General features: G+C 49.0%; 1 protein-coding gene across 1 annotated transcript in view; it reads left to right on the forward strand.

The window, feature by feature from the left end:
• Positions 1 to 1,342: 1,342 nt before the first annotated feature.
• COL6A1 (collagen type VI alpha 1 chain) overlaps positions 1,343 to 23,017 on the forward strand; it is a 64,633-nt gene continuing 42,958 nt past the window's right edge. Inside the window, exons 1-14 of the mRNA XM_030580726.1 lie at positions 1,343 to 1,633; positions 2,651 to 2,780; positions 8,781 to 8,981; positions 14,098 to 14,257; positions 15,257 to 15,376; positions 15,517 to 15,537; positions 16,405 to 16,425; positions 16,527 to 16,571; positions 17,896 to 17,949; positions 20,162 to 20,206; positions 20,346 to 20,372; positions 21,324 to 21,350; positions 21,441 to 21,485; positions 22,440 to 22,493. Of these exons, the coding sequence (XP_030436586.1) occupies positions 1,525 to 1,633; positions 2,651 to 2,780; positions 8,781 to 8,981; positions 14,098 to 14,257; positions 15,257 to 15,376; positions 15,517 to 15,537; positions 16,405 to 16,425; positions 16,527 to 16,571; positions 17,896 to 17,949; positions 20,162 to 20,206; positions 20,346 to 20,372; positions 21,324 to 21,350; positions 21,441 to 21,485; positions 22,440 to 22,493 (1,059 nt within the window). The 5' untranslated portion in view covers positions 1,343 to 1,524. The remainder of the gene's footprint in view (positions 1,634 to 2,650; positions 2,781 to 8,780; positions 8,982 to 14,097; positions 14,258 to 15,256; positions 15,377 to 15,516; positions 15,538 to 16,404; positions 16,426 to 16,526; positions 16,572 to 17,895; positions 17,950 to 20,161; positions 20,207 to 20,345; positions 20,373 to 21,323; positions 21,351 to 21,440; positions 21,486 to 22,439; positions 22,494 to 23,017) is intronic.

The following is a 23,017-nucleotide window of genomic DNA, read 5'->3' on the forward strand; positions in this document are numbered from 1 at the left end:
CCCACCACCAGCCAGATGCTGGCTCTCACAGCCACCTGGGGGGGTTCCCCCAAGCCACCCTCACCACAAGAAAGACCCCCTTTGAAATACACGTACCAGCTGCTGCTACTGGCTGCCTTTAGCTGGGTGAGGGGTTAGGAGCTGCTGCTGGAGAGCCAGAGAAAGCACACCTGCCACAGTGCCATGAGAAGCAGGTAGGAGAAGGAGGTGGGGTCTCTCAGCCGCTCAGCCCTTGCTCCAGGAGCAGTTCCCCTCACTGATTGGCTGGTGGCCAAAAACCAGCTAAACGGCGAGCACTCGCACTCCCCTAGCTAGCTACCCTACTGCCCCCGCCCCCACTGAACAGCTGATGGCTCATGGGCCCTCACGTGCCCCATGAACAGTTGACTCGTGGGTGGGTGCCCCTGCCCCCTATAGGGGCATGCCCCAACCAACCCCCTTCTTCCCCAAGGCCCCAACCTCTCCTCCTCCCCAGGAGTCCAGCTTGCTGGAGCTCAGTTCTCCCCCCTCCCCTTACTGATTAGCTGTCTGTCTCCTGCTGGGAGACAGCTAATTGGCGGGGCAGGGAGGGGGCAGGGTTTATGCAGCACACTAGGGGAAGCCGGCAAAGCCTGCCTGCAGGAGCCCAGCTTGCCGGAGCTCAATTCTTCCCCTCCCCTCCCTGCCGCAGGATCAGCTGTCTCCCTCCTGCTGGGAAACACAGCTGATCAGTGGGGACAGGGTATGCAGCACGCTGGGGGAAGCCGGGCAGACCAAGCTTCAGAGCAGAGCATGGGCCTTGCCCCTGGCGCCATGGTAACCCTGCCTAAGGTGCAGCTTTTTTGAAAATGTGCTGAGAAGAAGCAGCTGCTTCCCCTGCACCCCACTAGCTACGTTACTGCTGAAGACCCAGACATACAGTCCTTACACTGACAAAACTCCCCCAGACTTCAGCGGGGCTTTGAGTAATGATGTTAGGACTGGCCCAAAAGGGGTTATAGATTTAGCACAAGAATGATACCAAGAGTTTTTTAATGGTATGGATTATATCCTTAGGTCTGCAACATTTCCGTTCTTCCTTTTAGAATGGCAGCAATGTGGCTATGCCATAAACCATTAGCCAACATAAATACAAGCTATATTGGGGGAGGGAAGGGGGTGGCAAAATATTTTGAAATAGAACTACATTATGTTTTGAGGCAGATCAGGATTTTTCTGCAGGCACAACAATAGTTGAAAAGAAGACATGACCCCAAGGCAATGTGTTTCAGCAACTCACTGGTCATGCTAAGGATCAACCGAAATTGACACTCTGAGATCCCTCCCCCTCTGGAGTTGGGCAGCTCCTTCTACTGACACTTCCTCCTCAACTTAACTCCCTCTCCCGTGCCTCCTTCCACAGAAACTCAGGGACAGAGTAGAAAATTAGAAAAAATTCCCAACTAAGACAAAAATTCCTTGCTGCCGTTCCTGGCCTCTGTCTCCTTCAGTTTCTCCCTCCTGTCCTTTCCATAAGTAATAAATGGTAAACCTGAAACTAGCGAAATGAAGTTAGCAAACTTTTTGTTCACTTTCTTGCTTCAAGTCTGTTTCCTATGGAGCGGGGCACTGGCTCAACAGACAGAAATAGTCAACAGAATTGAAACCTTTCAAGGTAAGAATGTCACTTCGTGGTGTATTTTCTTTTCCTTTCCTGTGTGGATAGTTTCCTAGAATGTTAAAGGCGAGGTCTGCCTTCAGATCTGTATGCCTTGTACTGCTGAACAGATGTCTCGAGTTGTTTATACTGTTGTAACTTGAGGTTTACCTGAACATTTTGAAAAAGATATATTTCAAATGTCTCTTGATTCCTTACATGTGTATTCAGTATTTACCTGCTCCCTTTACCCACCTACACAGTTTATCCTGAAGCAATTTTTTTCCCAGTTATCTTCAGCTCTGTCCCATCTCATATGCTATCATTTTTGGTTGGTATTTAGCAAAGAAGGAGACTAAAAACAACTTACATAGAGGATAATATTCTGGAATACTTCACAAATATTTGACGAGATTTTTATCAAAATTGGTAAAAAATATTTTCTAGTTTTTTTCCTTTATTTGCAATATCTCATGTTCCTGTTGCAAAGAAAATTCCTTTGTCATAGGGAATTTTTAAAAATACTAGTCTTTAAATGGAAAATGTATACAAGATAAAAGGTACCACTACCTCTGGACATTATTTTAAATAGTATCTGTCTGATATTTCATTGTAATGAATTAATTCATCTCTAAATAGATATAGAGCTTAAAAGCCTGGGAAAACAATCTCTCACTTTTAAAATCACAATAAATGTAAAGATAAATACCAAGTTTTTTTTATTGAATATATGTATATTTTCAATTCAACCTAGCACAAATTCCATGCAAGTGTGAGTGTGTGTACATGTTTATAATTCTGACACACTGAATTATTATTTGCAAGGTGTAAACTTTAACTTAGTGTAAAAAATTAACAGTGTAATAGAGATATAGACTGCACATGTACTGTAAAAAATGCATTGGCTGTATCACTTGAATACACATGCTTCACCATGATGCATGGAAGACCCAATCCACCATGAAATATCTTGTAGCATAACTGGAAGATGCAGTAACACAGTGTTTAAAACCTGCTGTCTCTGTTTTTGAACAGATTGCCCCGTTGATCTGTTTTTCGTTCTGGATACATCAGAAAGTGTTGCTTTAAGGGTAAAGCCATTTGGAGACTTAGTTGCACAGGTGAAAACATTTACCAACCAGTTCATTGACAAGCTAACAGACAGGTAAATGTATTGGGAGCTTTTCATTTTTTCTGCGCTGCTTATTTTATTTTACTTTTCCATGGGTGTTCACCAGAATAGAAAAAGTGACACCAGTAAGATTGGGACGCTGTTTGGGAATTTGTATTTGTTTTGCATTCAGGCTGTCAGCTGGTGATCACTGTGTGCGTAAGAGAAATGTTATGTGTATGGCTACATAACAAATGAAAAGAAAATGTCTGCAGCAACCAAGAGTTTAATGATTTCATTTTGGGACCATAGGCTGGAGTTGCTAAATTGAGTGTTCTCCTGTCTGTAATGGGAGTTTTCTACATTTCTCCATCTCCATCTGCAGGTGGCAGTACTCCTTCACCAATGCTTAGCCTAGCCCAGGTTTGCTGCCTGTGTGATTTGCTTTAGGTTTTCCCGGGGTGGAGGCCCTTGGTGGGGACGGTAATGTGGCTCTGCTGTCGTGTTTCACGGGCAGAATGATCATCTAGGATCATTTAAAAAAACCAACAGGGCTTAATCTGAGTGGTTGAAGTAATTGAGGCCTGTTCTTCAAATCAAAGCAGGGCCCTGGCCTGTTCTCCGCCTTTGATTTCACGTGCAGCTGCATCCACCCTGCAGCCCTTCTGCTGAGTATGTGCAGCGCCCTGTGATCGCACACCCTCCGAGGGGAGCGTGTGTGCGTGCTGGGCCCTCTCCGCAGGACGGGGGCAGCGCTGCCTCCCCAGGAGGTGCAGGGCTTCGGCACAGCACCGTGCACACGTCCAGCAAGGTGTGCAGCCCAGCTCCGCTGCAGGGAACGCTGGAGTGGGCTGGGGGTGAGCCTGGGCTGGGCAGGCGTGGTCCCCCTCCCCCGACAGCATGTTGCTGGATGGGGCTGGCAGGAGCATCTTGGTAACAGAGTCGCCTGTGGGGCCAATGAAGGAGAATCTTTATTAAACAGAGGCTTTTTCTAACACGTTTCCTTGCAAAGCTTTTCCTCGTGTCCCACAAACCAGCACAGCCCCTCGCTCTCATAGTGAGGGACACTGCAGCAAGGGAGCTCCCAGGCTGCAGATCTGCTTGCCTCAGCCATGGCCGCTGCTGCAAGCATAACTCCCATCCACCACCCGTGGGTGGAGGGCATGGCACAGCGGCCCTGCCCTGCCGCACCCTGGCAGCCTCTCCAGCACTTCTCAAGGGGGAGGAGCACAGGACGGAGGGCCCAGATGCTGCAAGCCATGTCTCTTCCCACTGGGGCGTGTCTGCCAAGCCGAAGCCTAAAGTTTGAGGTGCTGGAACTGGGTGGGGGCCTGGTCTCCCACTTGGCCTCTTACTCCTGCCAGCGAGGACCTTCCTTCCTCACCCAACCCACTATGCCAACTCGAGGAGACCTGCTGCAGTCAGGGGAAACCCTGTCACCCCAGAACCAAAGGGGATCCACTCCCCCCATTCAAATAGCCTTACCTGGGAAAGGACCTGCTGCCCCCTTGCTCAGAAGCCCACAAGCCCAGGCTGCGCTGCTGAGGACAGGTCTGTGCCGGGAATTGTTAGAAATGTGTTAGCTCCCATCCTGTTAAACACACGTGGTACCTGGTGTGGGCGGACAGTGCTCACGAATAACACAGGCACTCCCGGGGGAGAACGGGACCAGCATGTCCTGACACAGCACTTAGAAGTGGCTCCAGGAGGGGTCAACTGGGACCTAGGACTAGCGAGCCTCAATGAAGTGCTGGGGGTGAGGAATCTGGGTGGGGCACAGTGGAGGGACTGACGGACTGGAGCAGGGAAGAATATGGACTGGATGGATTGTGGGGGCAGGGAGGAGGTTTTGGGGACAGGGAATGTTACATATGTTAGTGACTGCTGGAAAATATTCAAGGGAGCCCTTGTCTCAAAACTGGCTCCCCAAAAGGGGGCCTGAGGGCTGCCACATTGTTCACTCCTTCCCACCTCATCCGCAGAGGTCCCCAGCACTGGGGAGAGCAGTTTCCCCTGTATTTTCCCAGTCATCGTCCTCTGAAGGTCTGAGAGCCCCAGTTTCCATCCCCATCTCCATGGCAATCTCCGTACCTAAAGCCATGAGCAGGCTGGTGTCTGTAGCTGTGCTCCCACACCAGCCCACGTGCTCAGCGTTCCTCGCATTCCCCTGGGTGGCAGGAGGCTGGTGCAGCATGGAGGGAAGAGGGGCAGGAGAGGCAGTTTGGTTACAGGCTTTGCAAATGGCTTGGATTGGATACAGGGCTGTCCCTGCAGCCTCCTTGTCCAGCTCATTCTGGTGTAATGACTCTGCCTGATCAAAAGTTTCTCCTGTTCTTGTGATGGGAGATCTCTCCTCTAGGTCCTGGAAAGGAAGCCCCCAAGCTAAGGGTCCCCACTAAAACATAGGGCTGAAGGTCCCCACTAAGATTAACCCTTGAGGCTCTGGTCCTGGATGTATGGCAGTCTGATTTCCTCTCCTGCATTCCATTCCCAGGGAGCATGAAGATGTTCAGCCAGTGCTGTGCATGACAATGCCCTGGCTGGAGAGAGTCCAGTGGAGGGCAACAAAAATGATTAGGGGGCTGGGGCACAGGACTTACAAGAAGACGCTGAGGGAACTGGGATTATTTAGTCTGCAGAAGAGAAGAATGAGGGGAGATTTGATAGCAGCCTTCAACTACCTGAAAGGGGGTTCCAGGGAGGATGAATCTAGACTGTTCTCAGTGGTGGCAGATGACAGAAAAAGGAGCAACGGTCTCAAGTTGCAGTGAGGGAGGTCTAGGTTGGATATTAGGAAACATTATTTCACCAGGAGGGTGGTGAAGCACTGGAATGGGTTACCTAGGGAGGTGGTGGAATCTCCTTCCTTAGAGGTTTCTAAGTTCTGGCTTGATAAAGCCCTGGCTGGGATGATTTAGTTGGGTTTGGTCCTGCTTTGAGCATGGGGCTGGACTAGATGACCTCCTGAGGTCTCTTCCAACCCTGATATTCTATGATTCTGTGGTAGCTATTTGGACTCATTTCTCCCCATACCTGATTGCTCACTGCGCCTCTACTGATCGTACACTGCATGGGAATGAGGTATTGTCTCTTTGCTAACCACTTCACCTCCTTTCTTATCTGCTTCCTTCACTGATTCCTTGCAACCCCTGTAACCGCTTGGCTCCACTTACTGCTTGCTGAGTCACCTGATTCGCTGCACATCTGTTCAAAAATGACGACCAGCTACCCAGAGCTCTGGCCACACCCCTCTGCCATATCCTAGTGTCTGCTCCTCCCCCTAACCCCCTCTCCTTTATCTCTCCATGACCTCCCTCTCCTGAGCCACCACATCTGCCCCCCCACCCTTGTCCCTCCCTCTCAAACCTCACAGCAATCGCCTCCCGCCGCCCTCCACTCCAACTGGAATGCCCACTCTGGCTCCAACAGACCACTGCTGTCCACAGCTCCTTCGTCTCCTGTCTCTGCCCTGGGCCTGGACTGCCCGATGCTGCCTGTGCTGCTGCTCGTCTCCTTCCACGCACCCCTCCTCCCACTTCCAATCTCTCTTCTGCTGCTCCTCCCCACTTCTCCTCACCCTCTAGACTGCACTCTCCAGCTCTTCTCTCCTTTCACCCACCCAGCTCCCCGGCCTGTAGGGGAGGATGTCTGCCTGGCTGAGAGACTGGGCAGAGGTGCTCAGAGACAGAAGCAGGGCAGCGCATGTAGGTGCTGTGGGTGCACCATTCATGGAGGACTAGGGTGGGCTTTCTGGTGGAGCAGAGGGGGAGAGGAAGGGTCCAGGAGCAGGTGGGAAGCTGGCTGGCTGATGCATGAGGACAGGGGGGACAATCCAGAAGATAATGGAGCTTGTCTTAGGATTAGGAGGATCTGGCATTTAGAAGTAGCAGGGGAGGTGGTTGAGAAGTTTGTCCCTGTGGTGATGGGGGGTGATGTTCCTCTGTCTTCTCCTCCTACACTCCCTTCTCCAGCCTTTCACCAGTGTACTGTTTTTGCCATGGCAGCTGGCCCAATGCAGCACACACTGGCAGCAGAACTGCATGGCGAGACCCTGGCCCTTTCTGCATATGAACAACGACACTCTGATTTCCAGTGACCTGGCCTTTTGCTAGTTCCTCAACCGATCTCAGTAACAATGGCATCTGTGTCAATGGGCCAGAACCCCCATCCCTTGTGCTCTGACATAGACTCTCCCTGGCCACTCCATGTCAGGAGAGCTCTCACTGCATATGGAAAACCACCTAGCCCCGCCTTCACTGCTTGACAGGACAATTGTGTTGGGACTCTGCTAGGAACTGCTGCCAGGATGCTGGAGAACTGGGGGTTACTTCAGGAGCCAACTTGGCTTCCAGGGTGCCGGAGGATGAGGACTCCTGCATCCTGCCATGCATACAGCTAGCCAGTGGCGTGCACTGCCAGCCAATGCACCAAATGGCATGGTGGGCCAGACACTGACACTCCCTGGAAGAGGGGGGGATTGGTCTCATGGGGGGCAAGGAAAGATGGCCCCTGAAAGAGGGGTTAGCAATAATCAATGCCCAGATAGGTTTTTTTGGGGGAGCGGGTGGAGAGAGGGTGCTAGAGTTACAAAGAGGAAAAATGGAACAGGATGGGCAAACGGGAGAGCGTTCAAACGTGACAGGCCTTGTCAGCTTCCCGTCTGTGCAACCCCTTCTACTGAGACACACTCCTTGTCAGGAGCAACTGCACCTGTTGCCATAACAAGGGCCAGATGCTTTACGATCGCAGCATTCCCCCCTCCCCATATAGTCACACACAACTCCCTATCTTCATATCCTTGCATCTACTCTACCCTCTATTCATACACATTTACATGCACCCTCTCTTCACACCCCTCTATCCACATACCTATGTATATTCGCAGCCATACATCTACACCCCTCTATGCACACACAGTTACATGCACTCGTAACGTCATAACCATGCATTTACACCCATTTGCACAGAGAATTTTCTTTTCATTTAGAGGTGATACATGAGACACATTCAGCCTTAAAAATGTGCATAAGGAACTGATTCTATGCACGGGTTTATTCACAGATTATGAAGTCAAACGGTACCATTGTGACCATCTAGACACAGGACTTCCCTGAATTAGTTCCTGTTTGAACAACAGCAAATCTCAGAAAAATCTCCAACCCCGATTTTAAAATCTCCAGTGATGGAGAATGCAGCACATCTGTGGGAAAATTGCTGCAATGGTTAATTATCCTCACTGTTAAAAATTTACACCATGAAAGCCTCCACCTTCAACTTCTAGCCATTGGACCTTGTTGTACCTTTGGCTATATCTACACTACCCACCAGATTGGTGGGTAGCGATCGATCCAGTGGGTATGATTTATCATGTCTAGTCTAGATGAAATAAATCGGCCCCCAAGCGCTCTCCCATTGACTCCTGTACTCCAGCACCGCGAGAGTCGATGGGGGAGTGGCAGCAGTTGTCTCATCGTAGTGAAGACACCGCGGAGAGTAGGTCTAAGTACGTCGACTTCAGCTACATTATTCTTGTAGCTGAAGTTGTGTAACTTAGATCGATCCCCTCCACCCTGCCAGTGTAGACCAAGCCTTAGTCTGCTAGATTGAAGAGACTTCTCTTTTCAAACTTCTGTTCACCATGTTGATACTTATGGACTGTGATAAAGTCACCCTTAGTCTTCTCTTTAGGCTAAACAGGTGAGCTCCTTGCGTGTCACCATAAAGCATGTTTTCCAGTCTTTTAATCTTTCATCTTCCCACATTGCACAAGAGACAGACCTGAAAGAAAGACCTAGAGAGGCAGGGATCTGACTGAGGCAGAGGCTGCACTGTTACCAAGATTGTTGTTTGTAAGTCAGTAGGATGCTGAAGTCAGGGCAATATTTAGGTAGAGCTGAGAGAGCAGAAGGTCTGTACAGGGCCACTTCGCTGCAACAGAGACAAAGCCAGAGATGTGTGGGGACTGGGAGGGGGCCATGGTGGCAGTGAGGGGAGGGTACTGCAGGGGTGGAGGAAGCAGATACTGAAGGTGAGTGTCCCTGTTTGTCTCTCCAGGTATTACCGGTGTGACCGGAACTTGGTGTGGAACGCCGGAGCTCTGCATTACAGCGATGAGGTCGTGCTGATTAAAGGGCTCGACCGAATGCCCGCTGGACGAGATGACTTAAAGAGAAGAGTGTCTGCTGTGGACTACATCGGGAAAGGCACCTATACAGACTGTGCCATCAAGAGAGGGATTGAGGAGCTGCTCATCCGGTGAGTGAGAACAATGCCTCCCACACAGGGTCCAAGGAGCACAGAGGAGAGGGAAGGAGGTGGGCTGGGAGAAACCTTCTCCTCATTCTGGGACAGTCATTTTCTGCTGCCGGTTGGCACAGCAGAGATTGGCAGCTCTGTGCCATGCTGGCACTTTGAAATGTTCTGGAGTGGCACTATGGTCTGACTTCACCATCTCCACCAGGGCGCTTCCCCCTTCGCTTCCCTGGGCTCTTTATTTGTGTTTATCCCCAAAACATTCTGTGAGACCACTGGTGATCCTCAGCCAGTAGAAATCTCATCAGCAGTCTGACAATGGACACCCACTAAGGATCTGCCCCCATTACATTTAGCTGCACCTCAGCCTGGCTCCACTGCTTTGAGCATAATTTAGTAACTGCATCCACAGTGGACACAATCAGGTGGCTGTAGTTCTAAATGGGTGTAATTACAGGTGCAATTAATTGTGCCTGCAGTTAATTATGTGGAAAAATTGTACCTCTAATATTGACTAGAACCTCTTTTTGCAAATGTTCATAAGAACGGCCACGCTGGGTCAGACCAATGGTCCATCTAGCCCAGTATCCTGTCTTCTGACAGTGGCCAATGCCAGGTGCTGCAGAGGGAGTGAACAGGACAGGTAATCGTCAAGTGATCCATCCCCTGTCGCCCATTTCTAGCTTCTGGCAATTAGAGCTTTAGGGACACCCTGAACATGCATTTGTGTCCCTAACCGTCTTGGCTAATCCTCCATCAACTTTTCTAATTCTTTTTTTTGGACCCAATAGTATGGCTACCCAAATGTAGCCATAAAGTGTGGCAAAGCTTGTCACATAAGGCTCACCTCTCTGAATACTGACTAGAGAGCGAATGGACTACTTCACCCTGAATGGAGCCAGAAATATGTCTTCACTACTTATGTTCCACTTTGCATGTAGCTGTGACACTCTGAGTACCTCTCCCAGACCCTCAGGAGAACTCTGTGCCAGCTTGAAAGCTTGTCTCTCTCACAGACAGGAGGTGGTCCAGTAACAGGTATTGCCTCTCCCACCTTGTCTCTCTAGGGAGCTCACAGCTTTTCACACAGAGGATTCCATCTCTGTATGGGACATGCCTCCTCTTGTTATATTATAGTAGCTCCCAGGGCCTCAGTTGGGATCCATTGCACTAGGTACCCTACAGAAAGACACAGGGTCTTCCCTAGACAGCTTGCAATTCAAGGCTCTGGGCATAGAAAGGGATCTGCAGAAGGTGCAAAGTTCGATTTGTACAGACTCACTTGTAAGTTTGGGGCCTAGATCAAGAAAAGACCCAAGAGAGGTTAAGAAGCAGTAGGAGGGGAGGGAGGTCTGTTCTGATAAGAATATGCGGTTCTATAGTCCAATAGAGTGCACAGCCTGAGTCTACAAAATTAATCTAAACCAACTGAATTTACATTTACCTTACAAATGTCTCTTTTCAGATGTTTTAAAAGTTCTCCATTTCTCTATTTAATTATTTTTATTGAAAAAAACCCTAAATTTGAAGTGAATTGAAAAGTTGAACTAAATTTCCCCAGTTCCTTTCTCCCACTTTTTGAGCTTTTTTGTAGTCCCAGGAGACACTGGTGGGACAGAGAAGGGCAGGGTCAGGGGACATAGAACAATTACAGAGCAAGTCAGTGATTAAAAAATCCAGATTTCAGTAGGTACCACAAGGAGAGCTGGGCAAATAACGGATTTTCCAGTTTGTGAGCAATCCCCCCCAAAAAATGTGCTTCAAGCTGAACCTAAAATGAAATTTTTAAAAAATGTGAAGTGAATTGAAAAGTTGAAAAATGTTGGGGTCAAACAAAATGTGTCATTTCTACATAAACCATAAACTACATAAACATCAAACATTTTTGATTGTTTTTAATAAAACTAAAGGTAATTTGGAAAAGAAAAGTTATTTTAAACTGAAAAATCAAAATGTTTTGGGGGGTTTTTTTAATTAATTTTTGGGGGGGAGAGGGAGTTCAACCAAAATAATTAGGTGAAATCTACACGAATTCGCTCAACCTTTTAATGTCACTGAATCTGCATTTTGGGCCAAAAAGATTTCTCCCAGCACGAGTCCCAGGTCTGTGCTGATGAGTTTCTTGTTGCTGGGAAAGCAGCACAGCTCAGTGCTAAACTTTGCAGCATAGTTGCTCTATTGTGGAAGTAAACTGAGATGAATATCTGCTAGTTTTCTCTATTCACATACTGGATTCTTGAGCTAATTGGAAAGGATCCTTCCCTCATGTGGCTCAGGGGAGGCACCAATCCCTTTAACCAGCTCACATGGGTCATGATCAAAATTGTGACACTTGGGTCTCATTCTCTAAGGAGACTGAATCTGCACCAGTCTTAAGAGTACCTCTTAGTGACATGGTCTTCAATTGTACGTAGCTTTATATAATGGGAGCAGGCCAGCAGTTCAGAAAACTGCATCTCAGAATGAGAGTGTCAGAATTGCTCCAGCTACCCAGACCAGCTGTCCCACTTTGCCCAGGGCACAATCAGGACGAACAAAAGTCAGTTTTTGAGACCTGGAGCTTCCTCACTCTCAGAAGAGAATTAGAAATGGGACCTTCCCATAGTAACAGCAGGTGGGCTGAGTCTGAATGGGGGAAGATATCACTGATTGCCCTGGTAAAGACCTAGGACACTGCAAGTCTGGCAGTGTAAACCCAGAGATGACAAAAGTATATTTTGTAGCAACACTGATGTTAAAGAAGCCATCTCTCTGAACCGAACCAAAGAGAGAGACGGCAGAGAGAATGTTGTCCTTGGCTCTCAGATGGAGCGATTCTCCACCACCCACTTTCCTGTAATTGGCAGCCTTTCCACAGAGGACTTGACTTGAATCTGAATGGAGAGCAACTCAAAAGTGGCCCTCACATGGGATTGTTAACAATCCTGGCAGAGCTAATTGTGAGAAGTAGCATTGTGCAGAACCCAGGCATAATACAGGCATCTCCCTGCTGATCCTTTATGGATAGCCCAGGCAATGCTCTGTCACAAACAGAAAGTTGAGGAGGTGTTTGGGGAGGCTCTGGCAACTGACAAAAGCAATGTGCTGTGCAGAAGTGAAGTCTGCAGTGTTCTTCTTGGAAAAAAAAAAGTATATATGGAGATGTACCTATCTCCTAGAACTGGAAGGGATCCTCATTGAGTCCAGCCCCCTGCCTTCACTAACAAGACCACATGCTGATTTTTGCCCCAGGTCCCTAAGTGGCCACCTCAGGGATTGAACTCACAACCCTGGGTTTAGCAGGCCAATGCTCAAACCACTGAGCTATCCCTTCACCTGTCTATTGGACATAGTGACTGGATAAAACTGTTGTGTCTAGAGATCCCCTCCAAGCCTCATCCCACTGAAGCACTGGGGGACACTGCACATCAGTTTGATGTTCAGAAACAGTCAAATAAAATGTGGGGTCATTAGATAGCAGGGGAAGGTACTATGCTGGAGCTGGCTGTGGGTAGAACAGCTCTACCAACAGTGAAGACATGGGGAGGGAAAAGCTGAGTCAGATATCTGGGCTGGGGCACCCCAGCAAAAGCACAGTTTCTTAAGAGCTAGGTGGGAAGCAGAGGAGCCATTTTCCAGCAACACCCACCAACCAGGTCTCAGGCTTCCAGTAACAGAGTCGGTGCGTCTCATGGGAATTGTCTAAGGGAAAGCCAAAGTGGAACAGGAAGCTAGTGAATCCCCCCGGTTACCAGTGAATCAGGTTTAGATTAGGGATGTGCTGTTTGTAATAGGTGAAGTCAGAGCTTCCTAGTTCTGTATGCTTCTTAGCATGCCGTTTAACCTGTCTTGTCACTCAGGCCTGAGATCTTCATTCCCATAGACCATAACCAGAAGCAACACCGCATGTATTGTGATGAGGAAAGCTCAGCATTATGTCACAGATCCTAACGGACGCCCTTACTCCATGTGTGAGTGCACACGACTTAATGCCCAGGTGCTTAGCTTCAGCTGGGTCATTGCCTTTCTCCACCAGGCTTACAAAAGCCATCCTGGTACTTTTGACACTTGACTTGAAACTGCAAATGTGGGTTACTGCACTCCCCTTTGTGTTCTCTGCAATAATGTGGAATTGCCATGCGCTCTTTCCAATCCACCCTCCCTTCCACCTTGCTTCAAAAGTTAGCTGATCAACTTGGCCTGGGATTACAAGTACTCCACTCACCTTTCTCCTCTGTGTCCATTCACTGGAAGTGTTTCCTTTTGGAAGTCAAGCTCCTGTCTACACATATGTTACCTGTGGATCTGAGTTTAGCGATACCGTACTGTGTAGTTAGATAGTCTGGGGTTTAAATTATGAGCATTGTGTTTCTTTTTGAAATGCAGCGTATATACACTCTTTGTAAATAACCATTAATAATGTTTATCTTGCTGCTTCTGCTTCCTGCTGCCGAGTGACACGAAAAGGGAAAGATCTGGCTCAGTGTGTTTTTGGTTTAATAAGTCGAGTTCTCTGTATAGAAATATCCTTACATGTAGTATTAAACCATCGCCCAAGGAAACCTAATTTCATTCCAAATATCCTTTTATTACAATCATGTCGCAGGATAAGTAAGGTTCAGGTTAAAGCCATAAAACAACCCTACAAATTGCGACAAACTCCTAGCCCAACTCCCACCTCACACTTACTATTAATACAGTACTGGAGGTTGTTGGGGAGGGGCGGGGGGTGATCCCTGTGTTATGGGAACTTCATCACTTGGCATTCAAGACTTCACAGGAGTCCAATCTATGTTCTAATTTAAAGACATCCATGTTAAATGCTGATAAATTATTATTGTCCTAAAAATGAGGCAAAAAATTTCTCAAGAAAAGAGAACTGCAGAAAAACCCTGAACTGCTCCCCCTGAGTGTCACCATCAGTGTAATCAGGCTGAGATGCCAAGTGTTTGAACTCTGCTCTCTTCCAGTGCTGTATACCTGCAGACCGTTAATCCTTCCGTCGCGAGTGCAGCAACGTCCCCCAAACAGACATTGCCGTAATGCTGTGAAACACGGCGAGCGTAGGTAGTGTCAGCATAGATGCGGGGGTACCCAGCAAAGCTACCCATTTCCAGCTAACCATTTTGAATTGTTACAGCGGCTCCCATCAGAAGGAGAACAAATACCTGATTGTGGTGACAGACGGACACCCCTTGGAAGGGTACAAAGAGCCATGTGGAGGACTGGAAGATGCTGCCAACGAAGCAAAGCATCTGGGGATCAAAGTGTTCTCCATTGCCATTTCTCCTGACCATCTGGTATGAATTGCTCAAATGTGGCCCTTGTTATAGCCTGGGTATTTCATAATTGGAGTGGAAAGGAATGAAACTAGAAACAGGATATTACTGAGTGGATTCCATTAATCCTCTCTTTGATGCAGAGGGTCCCATGACCTACAGTAATTCCAGGATGGGCAGCCAGTGAGTATGAAGTTTGAAGCTTGGGGGAAAAAAATGACAATTAGAAATAAAGTACCAGCGGAGCTATGCCAGTTGATACCAGATGAGAATCTGGTCCAATGCCTGTAATTAACACAGTTGGTCCCCAAATAAATTCCTGGATCTGACACCCACATCCTAACTCTGGGGAAACTTGGATTCAACTCCACAGTTGAATATTATGATTGATCCTATCTCTACATTCAGCTGAGCAAAAGCATCAGATCCCAGCAGACCCAGACACGGAGATGAAATTGAGGTATGACACTTTCTGAAACCATGCTATGCAAGATGGCAGTGTATGCCAGCTGGGCAAGAGAGATGCAGACACAATGCCCAACCCCAGTGACTTTTAGCATGCTATGCTTGAGCCAAGCTTGTGCGAGTCTATCTCCCCGCGCTGGGAGGCTCATTCCTGGCTGCAGTGTAGATATATACCCAAAGAGATTTAAAGCATGTTTGTCTGATGGGTCCTCATAAAAATAGGAGGAGGTTCATGGCCCAGGGAAAAGTTCAGCTGGCTTCCTGAATGCCAAGAACATGGCACCGCCTCTAATTTCTCAACCACTTCCCCAAGTACTATCTCAAGACTGGATAATACTGTCCTATTCCCAGGACAGATGATGCCGTTCCTGAGACACTGATTTCTTTGCATGGGCAGGCCACTTCTAGAATGTAGCTTACAAGGCTAGCACATGCAGGGATGCTATCAAGTCATGTTAGTTGAGTTAATCATGGATGGAAGGGTACTTAGGAGGTATCAGAGCTCCTCATCTCTTTTGAGTCCAACCTTGCTGCTTTGTTGTTGTTTTACCCCAGGAACCAAGACTGAGTGTTATTGCCACAGACAACAATTATCGTCGCAACTTCACAGCAACCAGCCTTGTACAGTCTCCAGTAGATACTGAGAGTACAATAGAAACCATCATAGATATGATTGTGAGTATTCCCTTGCTCTTCCCCGCCATTGCTCGTGGCCCCACGTCTCTCCTGTCTATCCCAGCCCACTGCCGCGGGGTATTTGGCCTCGCTGGTCTAAAGGAGCTCCTTAAATGTTTGTATTGTGTTTGCTATTTCAGAAAAACAATGTGGAACAAGTGGTGAGTCTTGCGTTCTCCGGGCTTTTCACTTGTACAGCAGGGGCCCACTGTCCTCTCCATCTGAATGTGTTCCCTTCCTAGCCCCCTCTCCCTCACTATCTGAGCCAAGCTGGCCCTCCTGTGAGCCACGCCGAAAGGCAGCACTTGTTCTTGCTTCGTCCTACACAGCAGTGAGCTCACAGCCAGAGCCATTGGGCTTCCTCCGTCTATAGCCCAGAGGCAGTAAAGGGATGCAGTGTGACTCTTCCCTTCCAAGCAGTAGGGAACAAACTATACCAGGCCTGGAGAGCCATCCCTGAGCCTTTTCTGCTCTCCAGGCCCCCCGAGGGCATGCAGAGCTTTTGCGGCTGAGTGGACGTGCCTTGAAATCTCCTGCCTATGCACAGTTCAGCTCTAGGGGAGAGGGTGCATATGTAGCTCCTCTTATTCCTGCTTGCCAAAAGCACAGGATGCCCTCTTTTAGCATTTGTTGCTAGCTGCTAGCAAGTACCCAGTGGGGTGAAGCCTGGTCACGCACCCAGATGTACGTTGCTGTGCCCCGTAGGGTCCGGTGAGTGCAGCTGAGCATAGTGGGGGGAGAGACTTTCGGGTTTCTTATTATCACATCAGAATAACCCGGCCTCCCTGTACAGGGAGAGTGGTTCGCCTGCAGACTGTGACACGCCAGGTCTCCTCTTGACCTCATAACAGCATCGGGTGCCGCCTGTCTGGACACCTACAATCTGATCCAGCTCGCCCCTTCCTGGGTTTATGGCAGTTTGTGGTGGGACGGTGATAATTTAGTGTTTCAATTTCTGCCCAGGTTAACTGTGGTAGCCCAGCCACTCCATGTCTCTAACATTGTGCTTTCTTCTTCTCTCTGGACAGTGCTGCTCCTTTGAGTGCCAGGTGAGTGGGGCGCTACCAGCCCTCTGTTAGCTCACATTGAGTACATCTTTCGGCATGTCTGTGCACGTGTCCCTGCTCTAATCATTACACGTTTTTTGCAGCCTTCTAGAGGGCCTCTGGGACCACCTGGGGATCCAGGATATGAGGTTAGTTAATAAATGCACCCAGCAACTGCCCTGCCAGGGGAGTGAGGCTGAGATGGGGTACACTGGAGCAGAGATCCCACTGGAGGGACTTGGGGATGCCACTGGACAGGAATACTCGTGGCATAATCACCATCTGTCTCCATGTGGTTTGTGCTCTAGCCTGCGGCCTTCCAGAGCAAGGCTGCCTGAGTCAAGAAAATATAGATTAAGGCTCTAAGCAGAGAACAGTAACTGTGGCTTTAACTCCATGCCCCTTTGTTAGACCACCCTCCCCCTAGAATCACTGCTGTCTGAGAGCTCACAAGCCAGCCCTCCTTCAGCCCTGCAACACAACTGCATCCTCCAGACAAGAAGAGCTGGGATCCTACCCAGATGCTGTTCGTGCTCCCAAATGCCAGCGGTGGGCCATGCCAGGCCACTCCTCTCCTTGGAGCTGGCACAGGAGTCCTGTGACATCCCTGTCACTACCCAGGGTCAGCAGGCAGCACTGCTCCTGGGACACCACCCCAGCAAGGCTCCCAGCAGTAGGAAGTAGAAGAGGGAGACAGTTTGAACTTAACCAAGGAGGACATGTGTTGGGATCGCAGCTGTGCTTTCCTGAGCTTTAGGAGAGCCAGGGTGGGGGTGACCTTCAAGTGAACACCAGTCAGTCCATTGTGGCAAGCCCTGTGTTCCCTGGGCTTCCTGGAGCCGCAGAGGCACTGTGACTCCTGCAGCCACGCCATCTCACAAGGTGTTCCCCTTCCACACGATCACTTAGCTGACATTACTGGTTTCTACTTCAAAGAAGCAGGTGTTAGACTTACCGACCAGTCATTGCCAGGATCCCGTTCCATTGCCTGCGGGAAAGTCAGCACCATGTTTGCTTTTCTCCAATCTCCCTCTAGGCTGGGGTGGGAGATGACATATGAGATTGGGAAATAAGGAACCAGTCATGGGAAGAACAGAAGCAAAATCCTTTGAGGCCATTGGCTACAGTTTCCTATTTGCTCAGTGGACCACATTTCTCTCTCTCATTAGCTCTAGAGATGTAGCGAGCTGGCCTGCCAGAGGTGTTGTTGTTTATGAATCAGGAAGCTCCTTGTTGGTGAGCACCTTGTCACAGACCCAAAGCAAATGAAGTCATTTGGTCCTAGACAATCAGGTGGACACACATCCAGCTGATCAGAAACATTAAGCTAATGACAATGAGCATGGCTGGGGCCATTTGTTCTTGGGGGAAAGTCACTCCAGGGAGTTATGCTGGGGATGAAATTGTATCATTTGATAAAGCTACATATAAATAGAGATTGTGTCCTACACTGTTAAATATTTTGTGTTTCAGGGTGAAAGAGGAAAGCCAGGTCTTCCCGGTGAGAAAGGAGTTGCTGGAGAGCCAGTAAGTAGGGAAAGACACATGGGGCTTTGATGGGGGAGATTGCACCAGATGCTATGCTTTGACTCTTAATGGCTCGTGTGAAACACTCTAGAGCCCCTTTGCGGGGTGGGTCTGTATGCTCACCTCCTTCTGGGCTAACTCCATTGTAGGATGGTACTGCATGCTCACCTTGTTCTGGGCTAACTACATCGTGGGATGGTGCTAAGCAGTCACCTTGTTCTGGGCTAGCTTGTTGCATTCCAAGAAGACGTTTGAAGGTGTAATGTTCTGTTTCAGTGTGTCAGGTACAGTGATGTTCACACCGGCATGCTGTGGCACAGGCCTTGTTCGCATGGGTCATGGGGCAATACGTTGCTGGGCTTCCAGTCAACTGTAGTTCTGACCAATAAGTTTGTCAGATTATCACATAGCTCTGCCCAACAGTGGATGAGCTAACATGTTTACAGTGCTAGCTGTCGATGGTCCAACACTGCAGGAAATACGGTGCTCTGGGCTCCAGGTAATAAACAGGATGTACCCTATTACATGAGAATGTCCAGTCTGCTAGATCAGTCTTTCCCTTATTGTGACCCATCCGGAATTTTTCTCCTCCTTCCCCCGCCTCCTACTTCTCTTGGGGACCAAGACTAAGGGGTCTTCGGAGATAAAACCTCTGCAGCAGCTGTCCAATAGGCCACGCATAGCTGTGACTCTCTGCACAGACCCAGGCTGCTGGAACGTCCTGGCCACAGTCTCCAGCATTGTTAGGGAGTAAGGACAGCCCTGTGCTCGGCCAACCAGGAAGCAAACCAAAGTAGCCAAATAAATAGAACAGATAGATTGGTAATGACAGGCCTTCCCACGGCCAGGGGGTCAATCAAGAAAGCCCAAGGTGGTGAGGAGTCTGAATCCCTGACAGGACCGAGTCTGAGGAGAGATGAGCTCCAAAGATGATGCAGCGTTTTAGTAGTAGCTGGCCTGGAGATTGCCTTCACTTCAGCTTCTCTTAAGAGTCGGAGGGGTTCTATAGGCAGGTCTAAGTTTGGTTCCCATGCTAGGCACACAGGAACAGTTCAGTGCAGAGGGAAAGGGTATCTGGTAGTGACATTTGATTAGTTACAACAGAATAGTAGACCAGCCAATGAGAGCTCCCTCCCTGTCCCCACTCCCAGTCAGGGCCGCAGTGTTTCTGTGGGACACCATGGCAATGGTGCTGAGAGTGATGACAATGGTCTGAGGATGACTCAGATGAGGAGCCCTTCATCTCCTCACTGCAAACCTGTAGCCACCAGGCCTCTGAGTGCCAAACCCAAAATAACCATTTTTCCTACAGGGCATTTCTCTGACTCACCCATCCCATGGATGCCCGCCTCACTTTGGCTCTGGTGGGCCTTTCCCACTGTAGACAGGGTAGTGTTACAGGGAGGTGTTTAACACTGCTAACAGGAGGAGGAAAACATCATTTTTCCTCCTCCCCAATTTATTAGGTACATTTATTTTTGTAGGTGCATTTCTCCCACACGCATCAGTGTACAGTCAGCTTGTGTGTTTTCAGCTTGGAAAACATGTGATATATATTTTCTTTTTTGTAGTTTTTTTCCTAGACTTAACTTTCATCCCAAGTGACACCTCTTGCAGCTCTCAGTTTCCTCAGCCCTGGAAAGGACCAGATTTTCAGATATTCATCTCGAGAGCTTTAAGGGGATGAGTGCTTCCTTACCTTCCCAAGGAAGCAATTAAGTTTCCTTTAACTTCCTGAGATGGTTAGATTCTTGCAACATAAATGTTACTGAGTAATCTCTGTGTATTGGTATGTGAAGAGGAATCACTTTGTATGACTCACTGGCAAAGTTTGGATTTGAAACCCAGCAGCAAAATTTGCACTGAAATACCCAGCGTAGATTTGTCAGAAATAAATCATTTTGTCTTCACTTTCCTTTGTATTTGTTGATAAGATTGGAGCCCAGGTGTGGGGAAGTGGGTGTTATGCAGATGATGAAAAGTGCAGCTCAGTTGAATGATGTTCTGAAGTGGACAGAGATATTTCAGGAACATGATTTTTGGCTTGTGGATTTTTGTTGAATTTGTGTTAAAATCTAGAAATCCATCATAAATGGAGAGCGTTTGAATACCATCTTCCCCTTATATATACATAGTATGCTGCTCAACAAGAGGGGTTGTGGTTAGTGATTTCCTGCTATAAAGATTCTAATGTGTTGTGTTTGTACTCTAGGGCAAGCAAGGTGACCTGGGACCCATTGGCTACCAGGGGATGAAGGTATGTATAATTTCCTTTGCAGTTTACTGGAGGGTGATTAGTGCTAGTAGTCTCGTCATGGCATCTTAGAGCGGTGTTATGTGTTATGATGCACACTTCATTGTCTCAGTTTAATTGTTGTCTGTCATTTGTTGTTTAGGGAGAAAAAGGCACTCGAGGAGAAAAGGTGAGTGTGACATGCAGTGTGTAGTCAGTGGCCTCCAACAACCCTGCAGGTTTTGCTAACTTCCCCACACAGTCTCCTGTGACAACCTCCCCCTTTGGCAGCATGACTAGGCTTTCTCCTGGAGACTGTAACGTGACCTCCTCCACTGCCACTGCTAACACTGTGTCCCCGGGGGATCCATCAACTACGTTTATCTACTTATGTGCTCCTTTGTCAGCTCAGTGACTCTATGGTTGCTTCTCCCTCACACACAAACACACACTGCTATGGGTTTTTGGTTTCCCCTCATGACACTCACGCCAGAAGAGCTTACCTCAGGGGAGTAAAGAGAAGCAGGTTTTTCCTAGGCTCATCAGGACTCTGACCCTGGCTGATTCAGCCCCAGTGGGGTCTGCATCTCCAAACATTGGCAAATTGAATGTGGGAGGTCCACTACGACAACACAGCTTTGCATGTTGTCCTCACATTTCCGCACGGCAAGGCCGGAGGGACAGGCCCTTTAGGACCCCCCACTGTGGAGTCAGGAGGGACTGGTGCTCAGAGAAATGTAGTCCAGACTGATGATCCTTTCCATGAACTTTCAAGCCCAGCATGCTGCCGTTTGCCCACCTGCCAGGTCTGCCCTCTTCTCCAGTGCCCTGCTAGGAGCAGCATGTTATCCAAGCGGTTGAGACAGAGACAAAGTGCTATGGATGGTCATTGGAATATGCACCAGAGTGAAGTGTTATCTCGAAACACTGGTTACCCGCTGGTGTGAATTTGTCTGGGGGAGGGGGGAAAGCCCTGCCTCCTTTACTAGAGAAGAGGCAGGCCACTTCGAAGGGGAGCTTGCATCCTGTGTCTCCCATCCTTCCTGGTCATCTGGGCCAAGCCAATGCACAGCTCACACACGGCCAGGAGGTGAATGTGACCTGTCTGCTGTCACTAACCTCTCCTCTCCTTTCTGGACAGGGCTCGCGAGGATCCAAAGGAGCTAAGGTGAGCTGCTGGGATTTTCCTATGACTTGGTGGGGTGTGGAGCGTGCCAGAATTGGTTTCTACACTGTTCTCTTGTTTCTCTCCTCCCAGGGGGAGAAGGGCAGGCGTGGCATTGACGGCATAGATGGCATGAAGGTGAGTCTCGTGCTTAGGGGCACAGTATGCTGGGAGTGCTGTCTCTGTACGCTGGTTACCATAGAGACACCTGTGGGCCAGGAGCCTGATTCTGGAAGGCCAGGAGGCTCTGTTTGACTCCAGGGCGTTTTGGGCTCCCCCGGCCCTCAGGGGTGGGGGTGGGGTCCTGGCACAGAGTGATTGGGGGCTGGGTGCAGGAACAGACACTGATCTTGGGACCTGCAGTAAAGCCATACAGCTACTGGGATGGGAGCAGCCAAGGAAGGGAGAAAGGTGAGGCAACTGCCCAGGCCCCTGGCAGCACAGGTCCCAAAGGAAGAAATCTGGCCTGAATCCAGCTGGGGATCCAATGGACAGTTAATGCTCTGTGTGCTGAGGGCTCCTTTCTGGATTCCCACTGAGAGGTCTGTCACTAGGACAGGGCATGGGCTGGGTGTCTCAGCTGTTCCCTGCCCCTTCACCCCTCTTAGGGGCAGAGTGCTTCCGGCTGTAGTCACTCACTGTGCAGCCCATCACAGCTGTGTCTGGGCGCACTGCATGATGTAAAGCAATTCATCAGCTCGGTGGCCTGCACCCCCTGGCTGGCCCTCAGTCCCAATCTCCCACCCCTGGCCTGGGGACGGAGCCCCTCCTGCTGCCTTCGGGGGGGCAGGAGTTCCCCCAGGGGACTCCCTCCAGCACTGCTACCAGTAACACCCAGCTTTATCAGCAGCCATTGCTTCCTCCTCTCCAGTGGGCAGAGGGGTTGGCTCTTGGGACTCGGGCATGGGACTCCCGTCCAGTCCTCAAGCCAGCCAGCAACTCTCTGTGCAGCCACTAATCTGTCAGGGCTCATCAAAGGGGGCTGCTGAACTGTGGAAGGGGGGTCCGCAGCTACTACTGCCTTCACATCCAATGCGCGCTGCCTGCTCACACTGAATGACACTCATTGCCAGCCTTTTCCTTTCCTTCCAGGGGGAGAGTGGATTTTCTGGATTGCCAGGTTGCAAGGGATCGCCAGGATTTGATGTACGTACTTGGCTGGTTTGCTTTTCATTACAATAACGAATGCAGCTTGATGTGGAGAGTGGTAGAGCATAGGGCTGGAAGTCAGGCAAACTAGCAACCAGTCAAAGAGAATCTCAAAGTGGGGGACTGCTGGGAGCAGGACGCTATCCCGGGGCGGTGGGCTGGGCATGATGGCATTTGCTATACCTTAAATGTGAGTATTCATCCAGGAGATGTAGTCCAAAATTGAATCAAAACAGTTATTTTTATACATACCCAACTTGGTTGCAATTTATACAAACTGTGGATTGTGCAGTTTCATTGGTGTACAGGCAGATTAAGTAGTTAAAAGAAATGGTAAAATCAGAGTGAATTGTTCCACTGACAAATGCTTGGGAAATGTTCAAGCCAGAAACGGTGTAACTAGGGCAGATCTTGATTCCCTCTTGTGTTTTGATTATGGGTCACCTAAAGATAATTGATCACAAAGAAGTGGGGAGCGTATCATTTCCATTTGATGGATTTAAGGGGGTCAGGACCCCATT

Source organism: Gopherus evgoodei, chromosome 11 (genome assembly GCF_007399415.2).
Source record: "Gopherus evgoodei ecotype Sinaloan lineage chromosome 11, rGopEvg1_v1.p, whole genome shotgun sequence".
Taxonomy (NCBI): domain Eukaryota; kingdom Metazoa; phylum Chordata; order Testudines; family Testudinidae; genus Gopherus; species Gopherus evgoodei.